Here is an 18,074-nt window from a genome sequence, read left to right on the forward strand (position 1 = left end):
TGGATTAGAATGACAGAGATGTCTGCAACTCTTAACTACATTGTTTGCTCATGAGGCATTGTTAACAATAAACCTTTCAGGTTTGTTGATAGTCGATGTCAGTGGTGGTTTTTCATAGCGGTTACGTGGAAGGCAGTGCTAACAACACGAATTAGTGCTGGATACCGTAATCTGTAAATTTCAGAGGTTAGTGTCAGGATGGAAAAACACTCAAGCAGTTCAATTTCTTGTAGTATTTCTGATGCCTGGTTTTAGTTCTTTTTAGCGGTAACGTGATATTCTAACTCCAGATCCCTTTAGGCTCGTTACAGTAAGATGTAAATCCATGTGACCTCACACGTACGTGGCACTTACCATAAGTTTTAGGGATTGTATTGCAAGATCAGATAACAGATTTAAAAGGAGCCATGTAGATAGCTTCCAGGATCGCTCTGCAGCTCTCAAATCCTGTGTTCTTCTGCATGTTGGAAATAACTCTTACTGCTTTGCTTTTCCCTTGAAAACCTTAGCATTCCGTTTGCCACAGCCTGAAGAGGGCCAGCAAAAAGCACTTCCTCTGAAGTGCATCGCATGTTCTGGGCACGCTTTCCTGGAGGTATGTGCAGAGTACCAGCTGTGGGTGCTTTGTAGTGGCCTTCACTGAAGGGATGAAGACTACCTCTGTGTAGGGAAGTCATGGCAAACTAGCTGCAGCACAAACCTTGGGGACCGCCGTGCTCTGTGTTTATATGCAGTTCGAGGGAGCTCACTTCTGAGATGCAGAATGTGCGTCCGCACAATGATTTTAAGCAGAGTAGTTCTGTAAAGGCAAGCTGTAGAGGTCTGATTCTGTTTCCCACTGAAGTAAAAGTTCATCGGTTTCAGTGAGTTTGCTAAGTACTTTTACAGTGTGTTCCTGAAAATATTTCTATAATGTGTAAATTAACTTGAGGGGATCAGCCATACTGAAAACTTCCCGCATGTACATCATACTGCCCTTTCCATGAATGCCTAAACATATGTGTTGGTTGATATTGGTCACTTCATTATCTGAACTTTTCTGATCCTAAAGAAAAATAGTAGAGGCTGACATACACTTGAGATTGCTTTTTAAGTGTGTTAAAGGTATTTTATTCTCAGTAAGTTTGTTATAATTCTGGTTGCTTTTTTCAGTAGAACAATTGCTACCTTAAGCCCCTTTGGATTTTGATATATGCTTACATATATCTTGAAGTGTCCAAATGTCATACAGATACTGGGCAGGATATTATCTTGTCTTCTAACATCACGCTGATGATTAAAAACACAAAGTAAAGAGCAAACATGGTGAGCCCCAGTAGCTTGTTCATTTTCCATTTACATACCGCGATTGAGATAATCACAAATAGGAGCATGAGAAAGAGGAGAACAATTGCACAAAACAAACCGTTGCTACTGACTGCAACTGGACTGAGCCCATTGAAGACAGAATAAAGGAACCAAGGGACTGGCAAACTGCAAGTAAAGGAAAAGTAATTGAAATAAATGTTTTAAGGCGGTTCATTTTCTGCATCATAACTAAGCAATTTTCCCAAACTCTTACAGAACGATTGCATTCAGTCTAACTCAGCATAAATCTAAAATTGATGTTGTTCGTGTCAAAAACTGCATTTGGGTAATACTCGCGCTATCATGATGCAATCCAAGAATCTAAAAGGGTTCTTTAAATAATACCTATGAATCAAGTGTCTCGGCACGCTGGAATAGAGAAGTAAGTCCTGATGATTTATTGATGAAAGATACAGGCACAGACACTGAGCCCTGATTGCACAGGATCCGAATGTCTGAGTGACTGGAGAAGCATCCTGTCTGTAAAAATTCAATGTTAGCCAAAGATTTGTTGCATTTTTGTCTTGAAAAATCAGTAATTTTCTGTTGTTTCAGAATTAGGTGAAGATGGTGGACTAAGTTACAAAAACCTGTCTTTCCTGGCTGGGCTGGGTTTAAAAAAAAAAGTAATGGGTTGCCTAGCTGCCCTTCATTTAATTACAACTAAAATGAAATTAATTAAAGCCATGTTTGGAATAAAAACAGCTACCTTTGTATTTCAGAAGAAACGCATCTTTTAACATTGAATTAGTACTCACCCCACAGTGATATCGAAGATATTGCTGCCTACAGAGCTGGAGACAGCCATGTCGCCTAAGCCTTTCCGTGCAACAATGACACTGGTGATAAGGTCAGGGATTGATGTTCCTGCTGCCAGTATGGTTAACCCCATAATTTCCTCCGATATCCCAATCGTTTCGCCAACCTAATAAACACAAAGTTGGGTAGGGCTGTTAGTTTTGGAAGACGGAGTTCAGTTGCTCCGTGCAGCCTTTCAGGGTTTGTGCTATATCTGAATTAAAATATACTGAATCCCATTTAAACGTGGTAGCATTTTTCTGCTTTGTAGGATAAAAAAGTTAAATTTCATAGTGTGTGTTGATCCCGGATTCGCTCTGTAGCGTAGGGCGTCTGACCCCGGTGTTGCCAAGACTAAGCAAGGTGAGATCAGGTACAGTGCAACTCTTCTGTCCTAGGTTCACCCCTCCTGGATGCTTTCTACCTCTCCGACTCCAAATTTAACATCAGCTACGTGTGGTCCGAGAGCTTTGGGAAATGACAGTCTTTGGATTTATGGCTTGATCAACTCTACTGCGAATGTGCAATACATCACTAAATGCAAATTGCGGGTCTGATTCTACAAGATGCAAAGTATTATTTCCCAGAACGCCAGGTGAACATTAAGGCAATGGGAGCTGAGATTGTTTAGCAGCTTCCAGAATCAGAACCTGTATTTTCCTAGAATTTTAATTAGGTGAGGGGTAATTATGCTCTGCACAGAAGCATTCATCAATGAAAAGGCAGTATTAAGATAAATCTTGACGGCACTTTTCCTTTCACTGATGCACAAATTCCCTTGGAAGCTCTCGAAAAAGAATGACTCTTTGTCAAATTGAAAAGAATGAAATTGAAAATTCCCTTTTGGGTTCTAACAAAACAAAGTTTCTGCTGTTTTGATGGATGACTGCAGCTGTAATTCATCAGATAAAATGCCACAGTGACACTGTTCCCTCTCTCTATCTCCCTCTCTCTCTCCCTCTGCATCTATTTGTTCTGAACTAGTCTTATTTGCAGAGAGAAAATAAGCCCCTCACCTGGTGAGCCCACCACACCATGAGGTAAGAGAATACAGCAATCCAGATGATGGATCCAAGAAACGTGATGACAAAGAATTTTTTGGAGTCCTGTTAAAATGAAGTTTGAAAAGAAAAACATGGAGAAGTTTCAAGAAAGTTAACGATCCCCAATGCAAATTATTCACCTGAAGCACTTCACTGCAATCAATTGCTTTAACGTGGACCCTGGTCTCTCTAATTGTATTTGGGTTTTTCAGCTTGGTTAGATGACCAGTAGTTGCTAGTCTTCTATGGTTTATTAAATTAAGTCTCTGGAGCTATGCTGTACCTGCAGCCAGGGCTCCTGTCCCCGTCCCCTGCAGCATTAACAGCCCTTCAAGTACGTAAAAGCTCTAGACGTGGAAAAATAGAGCTGGGGACCCTTGCCGAGAGGAAATCTATACTTCAGTTAATTAATCCAGTAGCAGAAGAAAGATAGATTCTTACTGGGTTTCTAACGTCAGGCAGAGTGCTCCAGAGAGGGAAGACAATGGGAAAGAGGAAAAGGTAAATTGCTTGTTTTTTCCTAGTTTCTGGCCATTCGAGAGATAATGGCTCATCATTTTCATCCTCAGCTGCGCTGTCATCATCACTGTCTTCCTCGCTCTCAGAGCTGCTATCTTCTGAGGTATCGCTGTCTGAAGAGGGCTGTAGATTAGGAAAAAAGCAAAAAAGCCAATATGTTTCACCCTAACAAGGAGCTGCACAGTGTTTGTTCACCAGGGCCTTGCCTTGGCAGGGGTGACATTTGTAATGTGGCTGAGGGCAGCCACGGCCCACGTCGTGCTATTGTGGGACGAAATCCAGGCACAGCCTCTCGGTGCTGGTGTGTTAGGTTAACTAATCTGTATCGGTTAACCAGAACCAACTCTTAGATGGGGTTTTGACACCAGTGAAACATCTACTGTCTCTTTGAAAACCTTTCCTCATCAGAATAGCTAAATTGCATCAAGTGAAAGGAGGAATTAGGGAAACAAAGCAGAAACACGTACTGATGAGCACAGGCAGATACAAGTATCTTCCCTTACGTTGGAGTACCCTCTGACCTCGGAAGTCATTTGAGGAGAAAATCCTCTACAGTCTCGGTGTTGTATTTTGGACCTGATTTGTGTTGGTAAGGCGAAATGTTTCAGCTAACACCTTAATATAACTCATCACTACACACAGAGTCTATTTATAGCTGGCAGTTACAGGCCATGGGTTGGGTCCTATCCCAAAAGCTCTGGACAGGGAAGGAGGAAAGTCCGTGTGAAGTTTGGTCTGGAGTGAGCGCTTATTGCCTATGGTAGTTACTGTAATACCTGTCTGTCCTGCGGTGCGTCTGCCTTCTGTTTGTCTTTGCTGGGTTCAGAGTCGCTGGCAGGAGTTACCTGAACGGTGCTTGGTGCCTCCTTTTCCTCTTCTGCTAAAAGTGATAAGAAGGAATATTGGCTTCAGTCACGTTAGAGTCACCTTCCCCTTGATCAGCAGGGAGGTTTGAGCTTCCTACAAAAATGTGTGTCATTTCAGGTTAAACGCAGCCTGATGGCTTAGGTTTTCTGTTTGTCCCCTCCGTCTTCTGTAGATTATTATTAGTAAAAGCTGGGCAGACTCTGGCCCACCTAGCATAGGGTGATACCCTGATGCTCCTATGACCTTCTGTCTGAAACTGCTCAAAGTGGCACGTGTGTAACAACAGAGAAATGCTAATTATCTGATCTACAGCTGATGAGCATTTCTTGGTTTCAGTCCGGATTCTGAGGACCTTATTAAAGCCCTCCTTAAAAGCCAAAAAGGATGTAAAGCTTTGCTTCCCCTTTTTTCTAGTAGAGCATGGCATTCTCTGGGGAGCTGATATTCTTTGAGGCTTCTGAGAAATGACTGTTAGGTGCTGCCAGACTTTAATCCCTAATCATTTGGTAGGTATTCAAATGCAAATAGGAAAGTGCTGACACATACAAGGAAATAACTGCAATGTCCTCTGTTCTGTTGCCGTGTTAACCTGCGTAGCCAGGAGGAACACAGAAACCTCTGTACAGAATAGTGTAGAAATACGGATAACAGAGAGCAGAGGTGAGAGGGAGTGCCTGGGCTCTGCTCGGTCACGGCAAGGCCCCTTTTCAGACTGTTGTAATTTAGGTTAAAGGATCCCCTCCATATAGTCAAACTTGTCGCGTCAGTAGGATCACGTTATCCCATGAATTCTACGGGGATGGGGTATCTTCTCCTGAACTGGGTGAGCTGACCCAGTACAGTGCCTCACAACTGCACCAGGGAGCAAGCCTAGAGGGGACCTTTTCAGAAATTTATGTTTTCAGTGAGTCCTATTTGTGATTTCTGAAACCAGGCCTTAAGAGAGTTCACCCAGGATACTTTCAGCCCGAAGTGGGAGGCAGAGCAACAACGCTTTTGGAATGCGCTCGGCTCTATCTGTGCACAGCAGAGCTTGTGGGACATGTCATGGGGCGCGAATTCACAGTTCAGTGAAGTCAGTGTGGTAACTCACACTGAGAATTTACTTGTTCTTTAAACAGCATTTTCCCCAAGTTTGGTGACATTCACCAAGGTGAGGCTCGATGTTGCGAGGACCCTGGTAGCTGCTATGCTTCCACACAAAGGTTTGCTTGTTTTTCAAGGTCTCCAGCCTCACTGACAGCGTGGACCTGTGTTGTAGCACAGGCCAGCTGCTGCCTCTGAATTGGCTCAGAAAGCCTGTGTATCAGTAGTGATACAGAAAGAGCAGAAATTACTAAAAAAGGAGGAAGCGCAGACCCTTGGAATTGTCGCAGACAAAGTCAGCGCAGCTTTTCTCTGCGGAGGAATCTTTTGTGCTCTTCTGCAAGCGTGCCATATTTCCAAGCTAAAAGAAAGGCACTTTGTTTTAACAAACACCTCATTGCAGGGTGTCGTGGTTTCGGCTGGGATAGTTAGTTTTCTTCCTAGTAGCTAGTGCAGTGCTGTGGTTTGGATTTAGTATGAGAATAATGTTGGTAACACACTAATGGTTTAGTTGTTGCTAAGTAGCGCTTACACTAGTCACGGACTTTTCAGCTTCTCATGCCCTGCCAGCGAGAAGCTGGGAGGGGGCACAGCCAGGACAGCTGACCCCAGTGGCCTGAGGGATATTCCGTACCATAACGATGTCATGCCCAGTATACAAACCCGGGGAGTCAGGTGGGGGCAGCGACCGCTGCTTAGGAACTGCCTGGGCATCAGTCAGCGGGTGGTGAGCAATTGCATTGTGCGTCACTTATTTTGCGTATGATTATTATTTTCCCTTCCTTTTCTGTCCTATTTAGCTGTCATTATCTCAACCCATGAATTTTACTCCCCCTTGCCCCCAGTTCTCTTCCCCATCCCACTGGGCAGGGGGGTTAAATGACAACACAGGGCCTACCAAAGATCAGCAGCATAGCAGCACCCAGCTGCTGTCTGTAACAGTCTGATTTCCCCTCTTCCACCCTTCTGGCTGCAATTTACCCTACATCCTTGTAGCACTCTGTTTGATGCTATCTCACTAACCACTCCTAGGCTCCTGTGGGGCTGGCTTTTATTGCCCACTGTTAGCATACATGGATTGATTTCTGGTGCGTTATTACAGCAGCCATCTGCGACCAGCAGTAACAGAAAGTTGTGTTAGACCATAGTGTTTCTTTGCCAGCCCTTGGGTGTTGAGTGCTGGGAAGGTGAGGGTTTGCAGTGCAAAAGAAGGCAAACAGCACTGACTCTTCTTGCACTCACCTTCTGCTTTTGATCCTTGTCCAGCCAGAGTCTCTACGTTGGCCTTGGCTATGTTGCTCAGGATGTCAACCCTGTCTTTAAACTTTGCTGTGGATGAGAGGGATGCATTCACCAGCAGCTGTCAGCTATGCAAAGCCCCCCTTTACCTGCCTCCCCCCAACACATGCACACTCTCTTGCCCGTTCCCTCTTGCGCAGTTTGCAGTCAACGCTGCCTTGTGAGTTGCCTTTCTGGCTGCGGCCTTAGGTTTTGGCTGCTGCTAGTTGACTGTAGCTTTTATATTTAAATGCGTAGTACTACAGCAATTATGCCAGCAATTTGACATGTAACCAATACTTTCATATTTAAAAGAGAATCTAGAGGGAAGAGAAATCCTTTCTGGTTCAGTAATGCTTCATAGGAAGGAACTGCAGAAAGAATAGAGGAGGAATTTCAATGCAATATAATTTTATTCCCAAAGAACCACTGATTTTTTTCAGGCTAGATTATGTCCAAACTAAAAACGATACCTTCCTTCTGCCATGTGGCTGTTGAAAAGGCTGTGCTGCGCTGCTTGCAGCCTGATGACCTGATGGCAAGGAAAAATGAAAGCCTTTTTATGTTCCAGTTATCTGGAAAATGATTGATTTCTCTAAGCATAAATGAGCGTCTCCTCCGCTGGAGTTGATCTAAATTCCTGGTATCCAGGTTCAACACGGTCCAGGCTACCCAAGAGATCATCTTCACCGGTACAGCACCCAATACTGTATTTCTGGGACTGCTGAGGACTTCTGTCACTGTAAACCATGCTCTGCTCAGCTGAGCTGCTTTATTATTGTTTTGCAGGGAACTGTGAAACTGTGTGTGCTTCCATAGTTAGGTGTTGCTCTCAAATATCTTAACTCCTACTCTCTTTGAAAGTGAGCAAGTCATTGGCTCAAAGGAAAGCCTCATTTTGCTCTAATCTATATCCTCTGTTGAGCTGCCTACCCAATGACTAAGCTGAGGGTTACAGGGTTTGCACGTGGACAGTAGCCACAAGAAATTGGCCGTGCTATGCTTGGCTTGTGTGTGGGGCTGTAAATTAATTTCCTTTGAAAGTTTTATCACACTGACTTAATCTACTGTACTGTCGACTGTGCAACCAGAACGTGCTGGTGTCATTTGCCTCAAGGGCAGGGCTCTGCCACTGTATTCATCACCATGATACTGAGTTAACAGCGATAGCAGGTCCGAGGCCCTGAGCCATGCAGGCAGATCTACCGTTCTGAGCTGAACCTCGTGAAAATAAGTAGACTCTGGTGTATGACTGATAACTGGGACTGGCTCAGTCATTGAGGCTTCTGGGGACATGTCCTGTTCTGGTGTGATTCCTGTTACCATCTGACAGAAATGTTTCTCACTGACTGGGATTTCCACTGAACACTGGAATGGCCTGACAGAGATGAAACGATGAGCTCTTCTCCTTTGAAAGGCTGGCTGGGACTAAAAAGCCCAACTCTTCCATGCTCCTTATCAATAATGAAACCTACCAGAGGGGACGTGAAGTGCTTTTCTTTGTTGCCCCTCTACTGGTGCTAAGCACAATCGTACCCATCGGTACAAGGCAATGGAGAGGTGATTTTTTGCTCCTGGTCTCCTGGGCAATGCATCTTTTTGTTCAGCTTTTCCCAGAAGCTGTTACAAAAGCTTCTGTCAGCAGGGTCAGGGCGGTCAGGCTCAGCCTGAAAAAGATTACATAAATTCAGAGTCCTGGCTTCCCGCCCTCACCTAGGCTGCAGGCTGCGAGCGCCGACCCGAGCGGAGCCTGCGAGCATCTCTGTCAGGATAAACAGATTAGGTCGAGGCCACTATCCAGTTCTCATCAGATCAGCCTCGTTTAAAAAGGTGTTAATTCCTCTGACACACATTTCATGCAAGATGGACTGAGGTGGGAGGAAGAACTGGCTATAAGCCGGCTAGATCTGCAGGTCAGCACGGGGAGGAAGGATATCTGTCCTCAGCTATCTCGGTCCTTGCTAGTGCCGGGGATTAGCTGAGCAAGGCAGCGCTGGCTCGCTGAGGAGCGCAGACCCCTGGGGCATTCACTGCTGGCAGTTCTGCCCCCTGGTCTGAGAGCTCATCCCATGAGACATGCCTGTGTCCAGGGGCCCTGAGGTGCTCCCCAGGAAGATCCCTATCCTATGGATTGACAGCATCCAGGCCGGACTTAAGGTGGCAAAAGAGCTTCTACCTTGAGTTTAGCTGTTTTGTTTAATTAATTATTTGGCTTTAATATTTAATCTAATAGGACTAACTTACAACATGAACAGCAGGAAGGACTTTTTTCTTTAAAATTTGGCGTGAACCTGGGGGATTCGGGGATGCTGCTGTCTGAAAGTAGACATTAAAAAAAATCTCATTACTCTCTTTACCTCTTGGTATCATGATTCTCTTAAAACAAGTGATTGAATGCTGATGAAGCCAGGAGAAACCGTAGCTGCCTTCAGTGGTCTAGCTCAAGGCTAGCCTGCAACACTGCCTGCTGCTCTATTATGTCTAACTTCCAGAATCCCTAGCTTGTTAACTGGGGCATACTGAGGGTAGACAGCTCCGACGACCTTCCTTCAGACAAACTTCACTCAGAAGTAAAAGAGGCTTCTGTCTTCTTCCCCATGTGACTAGAGTTTAAAGAATAATCCAATGGTGAGACTGGAGGTTCAGAAATGAGAGGGTTCCTCAGTCTTTCCAAAATCCTTGCCCCCTTTAATTCCCCAACAGATCCCTCTGGTGTCTAGCTGGAAGATCTTGAAAAGGTCTCATGCTCTACTTCTACACGCTTTCAGAGAAAGTGGGGAAAAGACCAAAGCTGCTAGAAACTCCTCATTTTAAAAAAAGGGCACTTTGAAAATGAAAGCTTCTATCATTAATATAATTCAGGATGTAATGTAAATGTTAGAACTTCTGGAGTACAACACCTAGCCTCCTGCAGGCAGAGAAAAGGACTGAAGTAGTGATCCCTTTCTAATACAAAAAGAAAAAATAAACATTCTGAACTTAATCCACTGATCAAATGAAAAATTTTGTTTTACACAAGAAGTGTTGCATTAGGAACAGTAAAACAAATTCTGTGTTTCAGACTTGTCCTTTATTTCTCAGCCCTCTGCCTCTGGAAGTTGGTTTCGGAGGCCAAATACTGGCAGTTTCCCCACATTTTGGACCCTTGCTGCCCTGAGACCGCTTCCACGCTGCCCAAATAAAATGCAATGCAGCAGAAAGAGGGGAAACCATACAGAGATCCTCATTTCAGTAGGTTAAGAACTGCTGAGCAATAGTTGGCAACCTTTTCCCTTTCTAGTGTGTTCTTTACCACAGCCTCTAAGAGCAGATGCTACAGGCACTGGCAAGAAGGAACATGGACCCTTGAGGAAAGATAAATTGCTTTGGGATCATCTTTCATGTTGCAACCTAATTACAGAAATGTGTCTGGTACAGACAGTGCTGCACACACTGCAAAGAGGAGGACTTTGCTGGTGATCAGCGGGAATGAGGCGCCCAGCTGTCCTGAGGGTACCAAAGGGCTGCAGTACTATTAGCACAAAGGCTGAGCTTGCAGTCCTGATATGCTTTGACGGGTTCAGATCCTTTTTCTGAGTCATCCTGGGGAAGTCATGTCATCTTTTCAGCCAAGATCCTCAGGCACTGAAGTTTCTCAGTCTATTTATAAATTATTCCTTTTCTCCAGACTCCCTTTTCTTTAGGTATGAATGTGTCAGGGTAAGGAGTGTCTCCTTCTAGATACTCAGCACTTGGGACACTGGCTCCCTGATTTTAAGTGCTGTGCTGTTGTAATCTCAGGAACTTTATCTTTCCTAAGGAGCTGCCTCTGTTCTGGCAGTGTTGAGTGGAACAGGCATGTACCTGGGGTAAAAGTCTCGCCCTTAACTCAGTGGCGTTATTGTAGCAAACGGTGTAAGAAATAACAGCCTTTTGGGAAGACCTGCAGCCCATCCTCGCACCGTCCGGGCTGGGAAGGCCAGGCTTGCTGGCCTACGTACGGCCACACTCCCATCTAGCGGCTGCCGCACGCTGAGACAGCAGCTCAAATTCGGCCTAGCTGGAGTGAGAGGGGAACGTGTCCTTCAGAGAAGAGCCAAACTGCCTCCCCCCAGTCCCGTTTATTCAATATTCACAAATCGTGGTAGTAACAGCCCCTTTAGCAAGGCCAGTGGCTTACACCTGCATTGAAAACCCCCAGCAGTATATTCTGGGCTGAGCTGGCTGGGACACCACTGGAGCGCTCTCCTTGGCCTGAGTCGGCATCTTCAGGCACCCACAACTTCCACAAAGGTCCCAGGGTTTCACCAAGCTGAGGACACCAGCCTGGGCCCGAAGTGTGTGCTGGCCTGGGGTGGGCAGGTGCTGCACAAAGACATTTAGAGGTGCCGGAGGGTGTCTGAGTGGCAGCAGTCCCTCAGGTCTGGTACTTTCTGATGCTAAAGGCCATGGCACGTCCTCTTGTAAGTTTTTGGTTTTATTCTTGTACTGTTGATACCACCTTTTGGGGTGGACAGGAGGCAAGGGCAGTAGGGCAAACCCTGATGAGTCTGGCTCTTGTTGGGCTGCTGTTAGTAATATGATGGGTGCCTTCACTGAAATCTATCAAAGCAGACACTTATCTGTCTTGCTGTCCTTATCAAGCCTCCTTTGTTCCCTCAATCAGTTCGTGCAGCTGGGATTTTGATCTGGAGAGTCCTTTTTGTAACCTCTGTGCTAGACATGAGAGGTGTTGATCTGCTTACTTCAATCTCTCTTTGAATGGACAACAGATAATCTCTTTAGAACAAGTAGGGCAGTGGAGGGGCAGGGCATGTGCTGAGCTAGGAAAGCAAATCGAAAAACCATCTCTTTTTTAACATGCCTCACTATTTCTCAGAAAATGAACCTCCACACTCTGTATTAAAGTTGATACAAAACAGCACGTTAAAAGTTTGTGTACAAAGGCCTTGGGTCTGTCTGGAGATGTGGTACAGTTTTCCATGGCAATGATGATACTGCAGTGTTGCAGGTGAGCTTTTAGAGGTGCTCAGTGTTGGTCTAAATCACATACAGATTGGCTTAACCATCATAATTGGAACCTGCTGTGTGTTTTAGATCTCAGCTGGCATTTTAACCACTGTCAAAATGATAATTCTTCAAGGCTTGTAATTTCTTTTTCCTGTTCTTCCAGTTTATGCCTCGTGAGGGGCTGTGTGCCCAGCTGCGGGGGTGTATAGGTAATGAGCTCTCCCCATGTCCATTTTCCCATTGTGAATGAGACTGACAGGCTGGGCAGCTCTGTCTCGAAAACATAGTCAGCATCGAATGCTGCTGTTCCAAGGCTGTGGTGAGGTCTTAGCTAAGAAGAGGAAGATGTGACGTGCTATGAGATGGAGGAAGTCTGTAACTCACGTTTGCTGCTCCTACTGTCAGAGGGTCAGCAGAAGACAGGGGACTTCAGGGACCCCAGCAAGAGCAGCTGCTCCACACGCCCTCATTCTCCCTCAAGCAGCAGCTGCCACCACAGCAGTAACCAGTTTGGCACAGGCAAAGTAGATATGGCAAGGCCAAAATGTGAGGTGTTTGTCCTTGCTAGCCATGCAATCAGAAGGGGTGCGTCCCACCGTTGCAGAGCTCCCCCCACCTAACATTACCTGTGATACTCAGAGCTGTATTTCAAGGATGATCCCCAACACCCCGACGTACAAAGGCTGTATTCCCAGTTAAACTGCTCTGCACCCAGGGCCCAAGTCCCTCGGGTGTGGAGCATTCACTCACCTTCCGTCAGGGGGTCCAGGGTGTGGATCATGAGTTGGAAGATGGTGCTGCGCATTTGAGAGTTGTGTAGGGAGGCTGAGCTGCTGCCTCGCTGTAAGGCTGATGCAGGCTATGGAGAGGTACAATGCAGCAGTCAATAGCAGTTTTCTCCTCAAAACACCTCCACTGTTGGTTCGCCTCCACCCTGGGGATGCATTTATATGGAGGCTGATCTCCCCAACCCAAGGAGCAGCGTCAGCGTGGATTTTAAACAGCCTCTGCATTTAAGTTCACAGGATGGCTGTTGGTATTGGCTGTTCACAGCAAGAGACATGCTCTTGAGATAGCAGGCCAACCTGCCCTTAGATAAATAAAATGGGCTCACATGGACTCAGCATCAATACAGTGTCATTATAAATTATAATAATCAAAGCACACAGCGCTTTTAGTCACAAACTTGTTAATAACTGTGTAGATTTATATGCTGCTAAAAGGTAATGTTTCAGTCATGCCAAGTGTCCTGACTTAACTTGAAAGCTCTGGTGCTCTGTTTTCATGATCAACACCTAATGAGCTTTTGACTGAACATTAATTGGTACAGGTAGGTTAAGTGCATAGAGGGACAAGTAGCATCCACTTGAGGAAGCTAACAGCCACGGGGTAGACAAAGGGTCAGGAATTTAACCAGGAGCAGAGGAATGAGCTCTTCAGTGTTCGCTACGGGGAAGGACAGACCCTACCAGCTTCTGCTCTGGGAGCTCAGGAGGAAAATTGGCCATGAAATCAGGTATGAAAAGTCATGCTCTGAATTTCTCTATGCCTGTTTAAAGCATACAATGAATAGTGCTCTGCTAGTCAAATCCACTCAGGAAGCCTGAGCTGTCTCTTAATTTTTATAAAAATTCCTCTGAGGACACAACTCGGGCAGGTGTCCTCTCAAGTAAGGTGTGGATGTTGTGCTAAGCATGGCTGGGTCTTTGCGCAAGGTAGGATTTGATCCAGGTTTCTTGACACAGAAGTTGACACCTTTATTGATGACCTTACATGGGGAAGGGTTCAAAATACAATGACTTCAGATCCCTGTAAAGTTGCTTAGACCTACCTGCAGCTTTCTCCCATCTGCTGGCTTCTTTGTTCCATCATCTGCAACTGCCCCACTGCTTTTCTGCATGCAAGCAAGAACAAAAATGATTGAACGCCAGTACTGCTTCACCTGCTTTTTCAGGATATAATGATAGCTCTTCAGTCTATTGCCTGTGAGAAACTGGGACAGCTAATACAAATGACTATAGTGGATGCTGCTGAAGGACCCAAAGCCATGCACTCTCCTTAAACCATGTGGCCTCCAAGAGAAACACGATTCTACCTACAGGTCCTCAGTGGTAATGCAGGTACCTGGAGGTGGACTCAAATGGCCTCTAGCATCTGATTCCCGTAGATATCAGCAGCCCCAGATTTCATCCCCAAACATCAGTATCCTGACTCATTTTCCAGCACAGGCAGAGTGAAGGTGCAAAGGGGTGGTTTTTTTTCCAGTGATCACCGTTACTTTCCATATAGATAATTTATTTTTCCCAGGGGTTAGGTCCAGCAGCTCTCTATCATGCTACTATATGCTAGTGACAGTTCTCTGTAAACTTAAAGTGCAGGGTTTTTTTCCTTCAGTCTGGAGGGTTGGATTCAATTGGTGATGATTGGTGATGTCCACAGTGGTGTATGCATATAGCTGCAGTATCTTGCACATGTATCCCACTGGAATGTTACTCATGAGCTTTCAGGACTCCCAGCCACGAGCGCTGGCTGAAAGACAGACTGGGAGAAAAGCAAAGCACTCTCTTGATTCTGCACCACTTCAACTATCCTCACCCGACTTCCTTTCTTTCCTTAAATTATGTGGAGTGCCAAGACAAGAAGGGGCAAGGCATGCTCGAGTGCCAGCGACATGCATCTGACTAGTAAAGCATGGTAATGCCAGAGGACAATTTGAAATCTAATGGTCTCTGCTTGACAGCTGGCGGTAGCACAGGTCAAGAGGACAGAGGCAGTAGGGGAGTTGGGGAGGGACAAAGGAGGAAGAAGTGGGCAAGCACAGTCAAGAAGGCAAAGCCCCAAGTGTTCTAGAGACCACGTCCTGGCCAGATCTGCTAGTCTGAAAGGGTAATTGGCTCGGGAGACACCTTCACACACTGTCTTTGTGTAAGCAGTCAACTCTTCCTTCAAAAGATGATGAATGAAGGGCCCTTGTCTCAAATCTGGAGCGTGTAGTTACAGCCACAAACCTCCCTGCCTGAGCACCAGCGGCATAGGGAATCACCTCCGAGCACACACAGCTGTGGTCAGTACATGGAATTGGGATTTGGGCATTTCGATCTTCTTGCCAGATGCTGACCGGGAGAGGCAGCAATGGTTGCTAAAGGCTGCCAGACCCCCTTCTGCGTGGCAGATTGGGTAACAAGTGATACCACCAGCGTCCCAGCAACACACCCAGCCTCAGAATGGGAAAAGATTATTTCCTCCAACAACTCTCATCTGCAAGAGGCTTGGACAGCACCTCTTACCAGAAGCATTTTTCCCTCTATTTAACACAGAATTGTCCAGTCATGTTCCCAGTCTAACAGTGTGTTCCTGCATGTGTTGGTTTTTGTTTTTTAAACTTGTTTACAACAACGGAGTGGGCAAAATCCCACGCGTGCCTTTGAAAGTAGATAATTGACTGCAACTGATATCTTTAGTAATTGCAAGAGTAGAACTCTCTTTTAGCGGTGTTCTCTAATTTCTTTGAATCTCTGCTATCTAGATTGCATTTCCCTCATTTCATAACCATAATTATTGACCAGTACCTGTACTCTGAGGTTTTGTTTGAATATGCACTTTGTGAAGGAGATGCAGTTTTTCTTTGCAGTTTACACTAGAACGAATCATTTCCAACTTGCCCTCTGAACAATAAGGACACCAACCTTCCGTACATGCTCTGCTGATGCTGCCTGCACAGCATTTAGCTTCTTGTTCAGCTCCTGCTTCACCCATTGTTCTAGGTACACGTTCTGTTTCATAGTGAATACATATGTGGCATAGGCAGTCAGTAAAAGGAGGCTTTCCCACCAATCAATGACACTGTCTAGGAAAAACAGGATGAGCATCAGTAAGTCTACAATGTAGAATGAGATGTCTCTAAATAAGGGCCACCATGTCAGGTGGAGTATCTCCCTTGAGAAGAGGGCACAGGTGCCAATGACAAAGAGGATATTAAACACTGCTGAGCCCACAATGGTACCGATGCCCACATTGCTGTGTGAGATGAAGACACCTATGAGGGAGGTGAAGAGTTCTGGTGCTGATCCACCTGCTGCCATGAAGGTGGCTCCAGCCACATCTTCAGAGATCTGCAACTTCTCTGTGATCACTCCCAAAGCAGGGACAAAATACTCATCACACACTATGGCCAAGGCCACAAATACATATATCATGCCAAAGATGTGAAGTACAACCCACCCTTGCCTGCGTTCTTCCACACTGAATAGGTCCTGGGGATATTCTCCTTTGGACTCGTGTGGTGGTTTTTCATCTGGGTAGCTTTCACTGGTGTTTTCTCGCTGTGGTGTTATATCCACTGATATCGTGATGGGCACAGTTGGCTCAGGATCCACATATACACAGTGCCTTATTTTGGGTGCTGCTGTGACATTGCCTGTTACGGCAGTCCTGTTGCTGGAGAGGTCCCTGGAGGTCACTTTGACAGGGTCCGTGGGTTGGGGTGCTCTGTGTGGTGCTGGAAGGGCGGAGGGGCTGAACTGGAGCTGATAGAGAGAGAACACCAACACTATGGCAAGCAAGAAAAAGATTCGGTTCCATTGTAGCCGCCTTCTCTGTGGTAAATGCATTTCCCAAAAGTTCAAAAATCAGAGCTGTGTCCAGAAGCCACTGAAGACCTCTCTCGATCAGCAGTTTGCACTTATATCCACCATTGGAGCTTCTAGCTGATCTTAAGCATCAGGAGTGAAACTGAATGACACAAAACGTAGAATCCTGCAAAAGAGGATCTGTGTAAAAAATAAAGTACTGTAACTTTCCTCCATTTGGGTAGCATTACTTCACTGACCACTTTTCTATTTTTCCATAAAAAGAAATGGACTTAAACGAGCAAAGGCAGATCTAGATTCAGGTTTCAGTTGGGTTTTTTGTGGTTTTTTTTGGTTTGGTTTGGTTGGGTTTTTTTTAATGACTGTAGGCTATGCTGATCAATAATCAAATGTTTGACTTAATAGAGGGGAGTTGGCTGAGACAGTCTAATCTGAGCTGAATTCTGATTCCACCAAATGCCCACAAGCAGGAGCTATTAAGGCTTCTGTTTTAGTTGAGTCCAGTTGTTATGCTGTCGTATTAACAATTGGGCCAGGGTTCTGCAGGAGAGGATACGGCTTCTGTCAAGGAATCTGCTTTATATTGCTAGAAAAGATCACAGCATCCCAGACTGGCAGGGGTTGGAAGGGGCCTCTGGAGATCACCCCGTCCCACCCCCTGCGTGAGCAGGCACCCCCAGAGCAGGGGCACAGGGCCGCGTCCAGGCGGGGGGTGAATGTCTCCAGGGAAGGGACCCCACAGCCTCTCTGGGCAGCCTGTGCCCCTGCTCTGGCACCCGCACAGGGAAGGAGCTTGTTCTCATATTTAAGTGGAACTTCCTGTGTTCCAACCTGTGCCCGTGGCCCCTTGGCCTGTCGCTGGGCACCACTGAAAGGAGCCCAATCCCATCATCCTGACACCCACCCATTAGATATTTATAGATATTGATGAGATCCCCCCCTCAGTCTTCTCTTGTCCAGGCTGAACAAACACAGATCTCTCAGCCTTTCCTCATAAGGGAGATGCTCCAGTCCCCTGATCATCTTGGTAGCTCCCCACTTGGAATTGCTCAAGCAGCTCTGCATCCTTCTTGAACTGGGGGGCCCAGAACTGGACACAGAACTCCAGATGTGGCTTCACTGGGGCAGAGCAGAGGGGGAGGATAACCTCCCTTGCCCTGCTGGCCACACTCCTTTTAATGCATCCCAGGATACCATTGGCCTTCTTGGCCACAAGGGCACATTGCTGGCTCATGGTCAACTTGTTGTCCACCAGCACTGCCAGGTCCTTCTCAACAGAGATGGTGCTCTGAAGACAAGATCATGCTGTTAAAAACTCCTCCGAAGTTATTCACCTAAGTAACATCAACAGGAGGATGAAATCTACTTGATGGTTCCCAGGTATGCTGCTCCGTGGCTCTCCAGCCTCGCACTCCCACAGAATACAAAGCAAGGGTGAGCCTTTTTCTTTCAGTTTGAGAAAAGCATGAGGAAGACTTGGTTCTAGCAAAACTGAGGGCGCTGAGCATCCATTTGTTTCTATGACTACACCTTTTCAAGCCTTTCTGTAGAAATCAGA

General features: G+C 45.9%; 1 protein-coding gene across 1 annotated transcript; it reads right to left on the minus strand.

Annotated features, from left to right (window-relative positions):
- Nucleotides 1-30: 30 nt before the first annotated feature.
- Nucleotides 31-17,179, minus strand: SLC24A1 (solute carrier family 24 member 1). Its single transcript, XM_009510375.2, has 9 exons — nt 15,614-17,179; nt 13,759-13,821; nt 12,678-12,786; nt 6,903-6,989; nt 4,484-4,587; nt 3,630-3,830; nt 3,162-3,251; nt 2,106-2,272; nt 31-1,473 (listed from the first exon to the last, which is right to left on the minus strand). The coding sequence occupies exons 1-9, from the start codon at nt 16,535-16,537 to the stop codon at nt 1,224-1,226; spliced, it is 1,995 nt and encodes a 664-aa protein (XP_009508670.2). The 5' UTR covers nt 16,538-17,179; the 3' UTR covers nt 31-1,223.
- Between the last annotated feature and the right edge of the window lie 895 nt (nt 17,180-18,074).

This window comes from Phalacrocorax carbo, chromosome 7 (assembly GCF_963921805.1).
Source record: "Phalacrocorax carbo chromosome 7, bPhaCar2.1, whole genome shotgun sequence".
Classification (NCBI taxonomy): domain Eukaryota; kingdom Metazoa; phylum Chordata; class Aves; order Suliformes; family Phalacrocoracidae; genus Phalacrocorax; species Phalacrocorax carbo.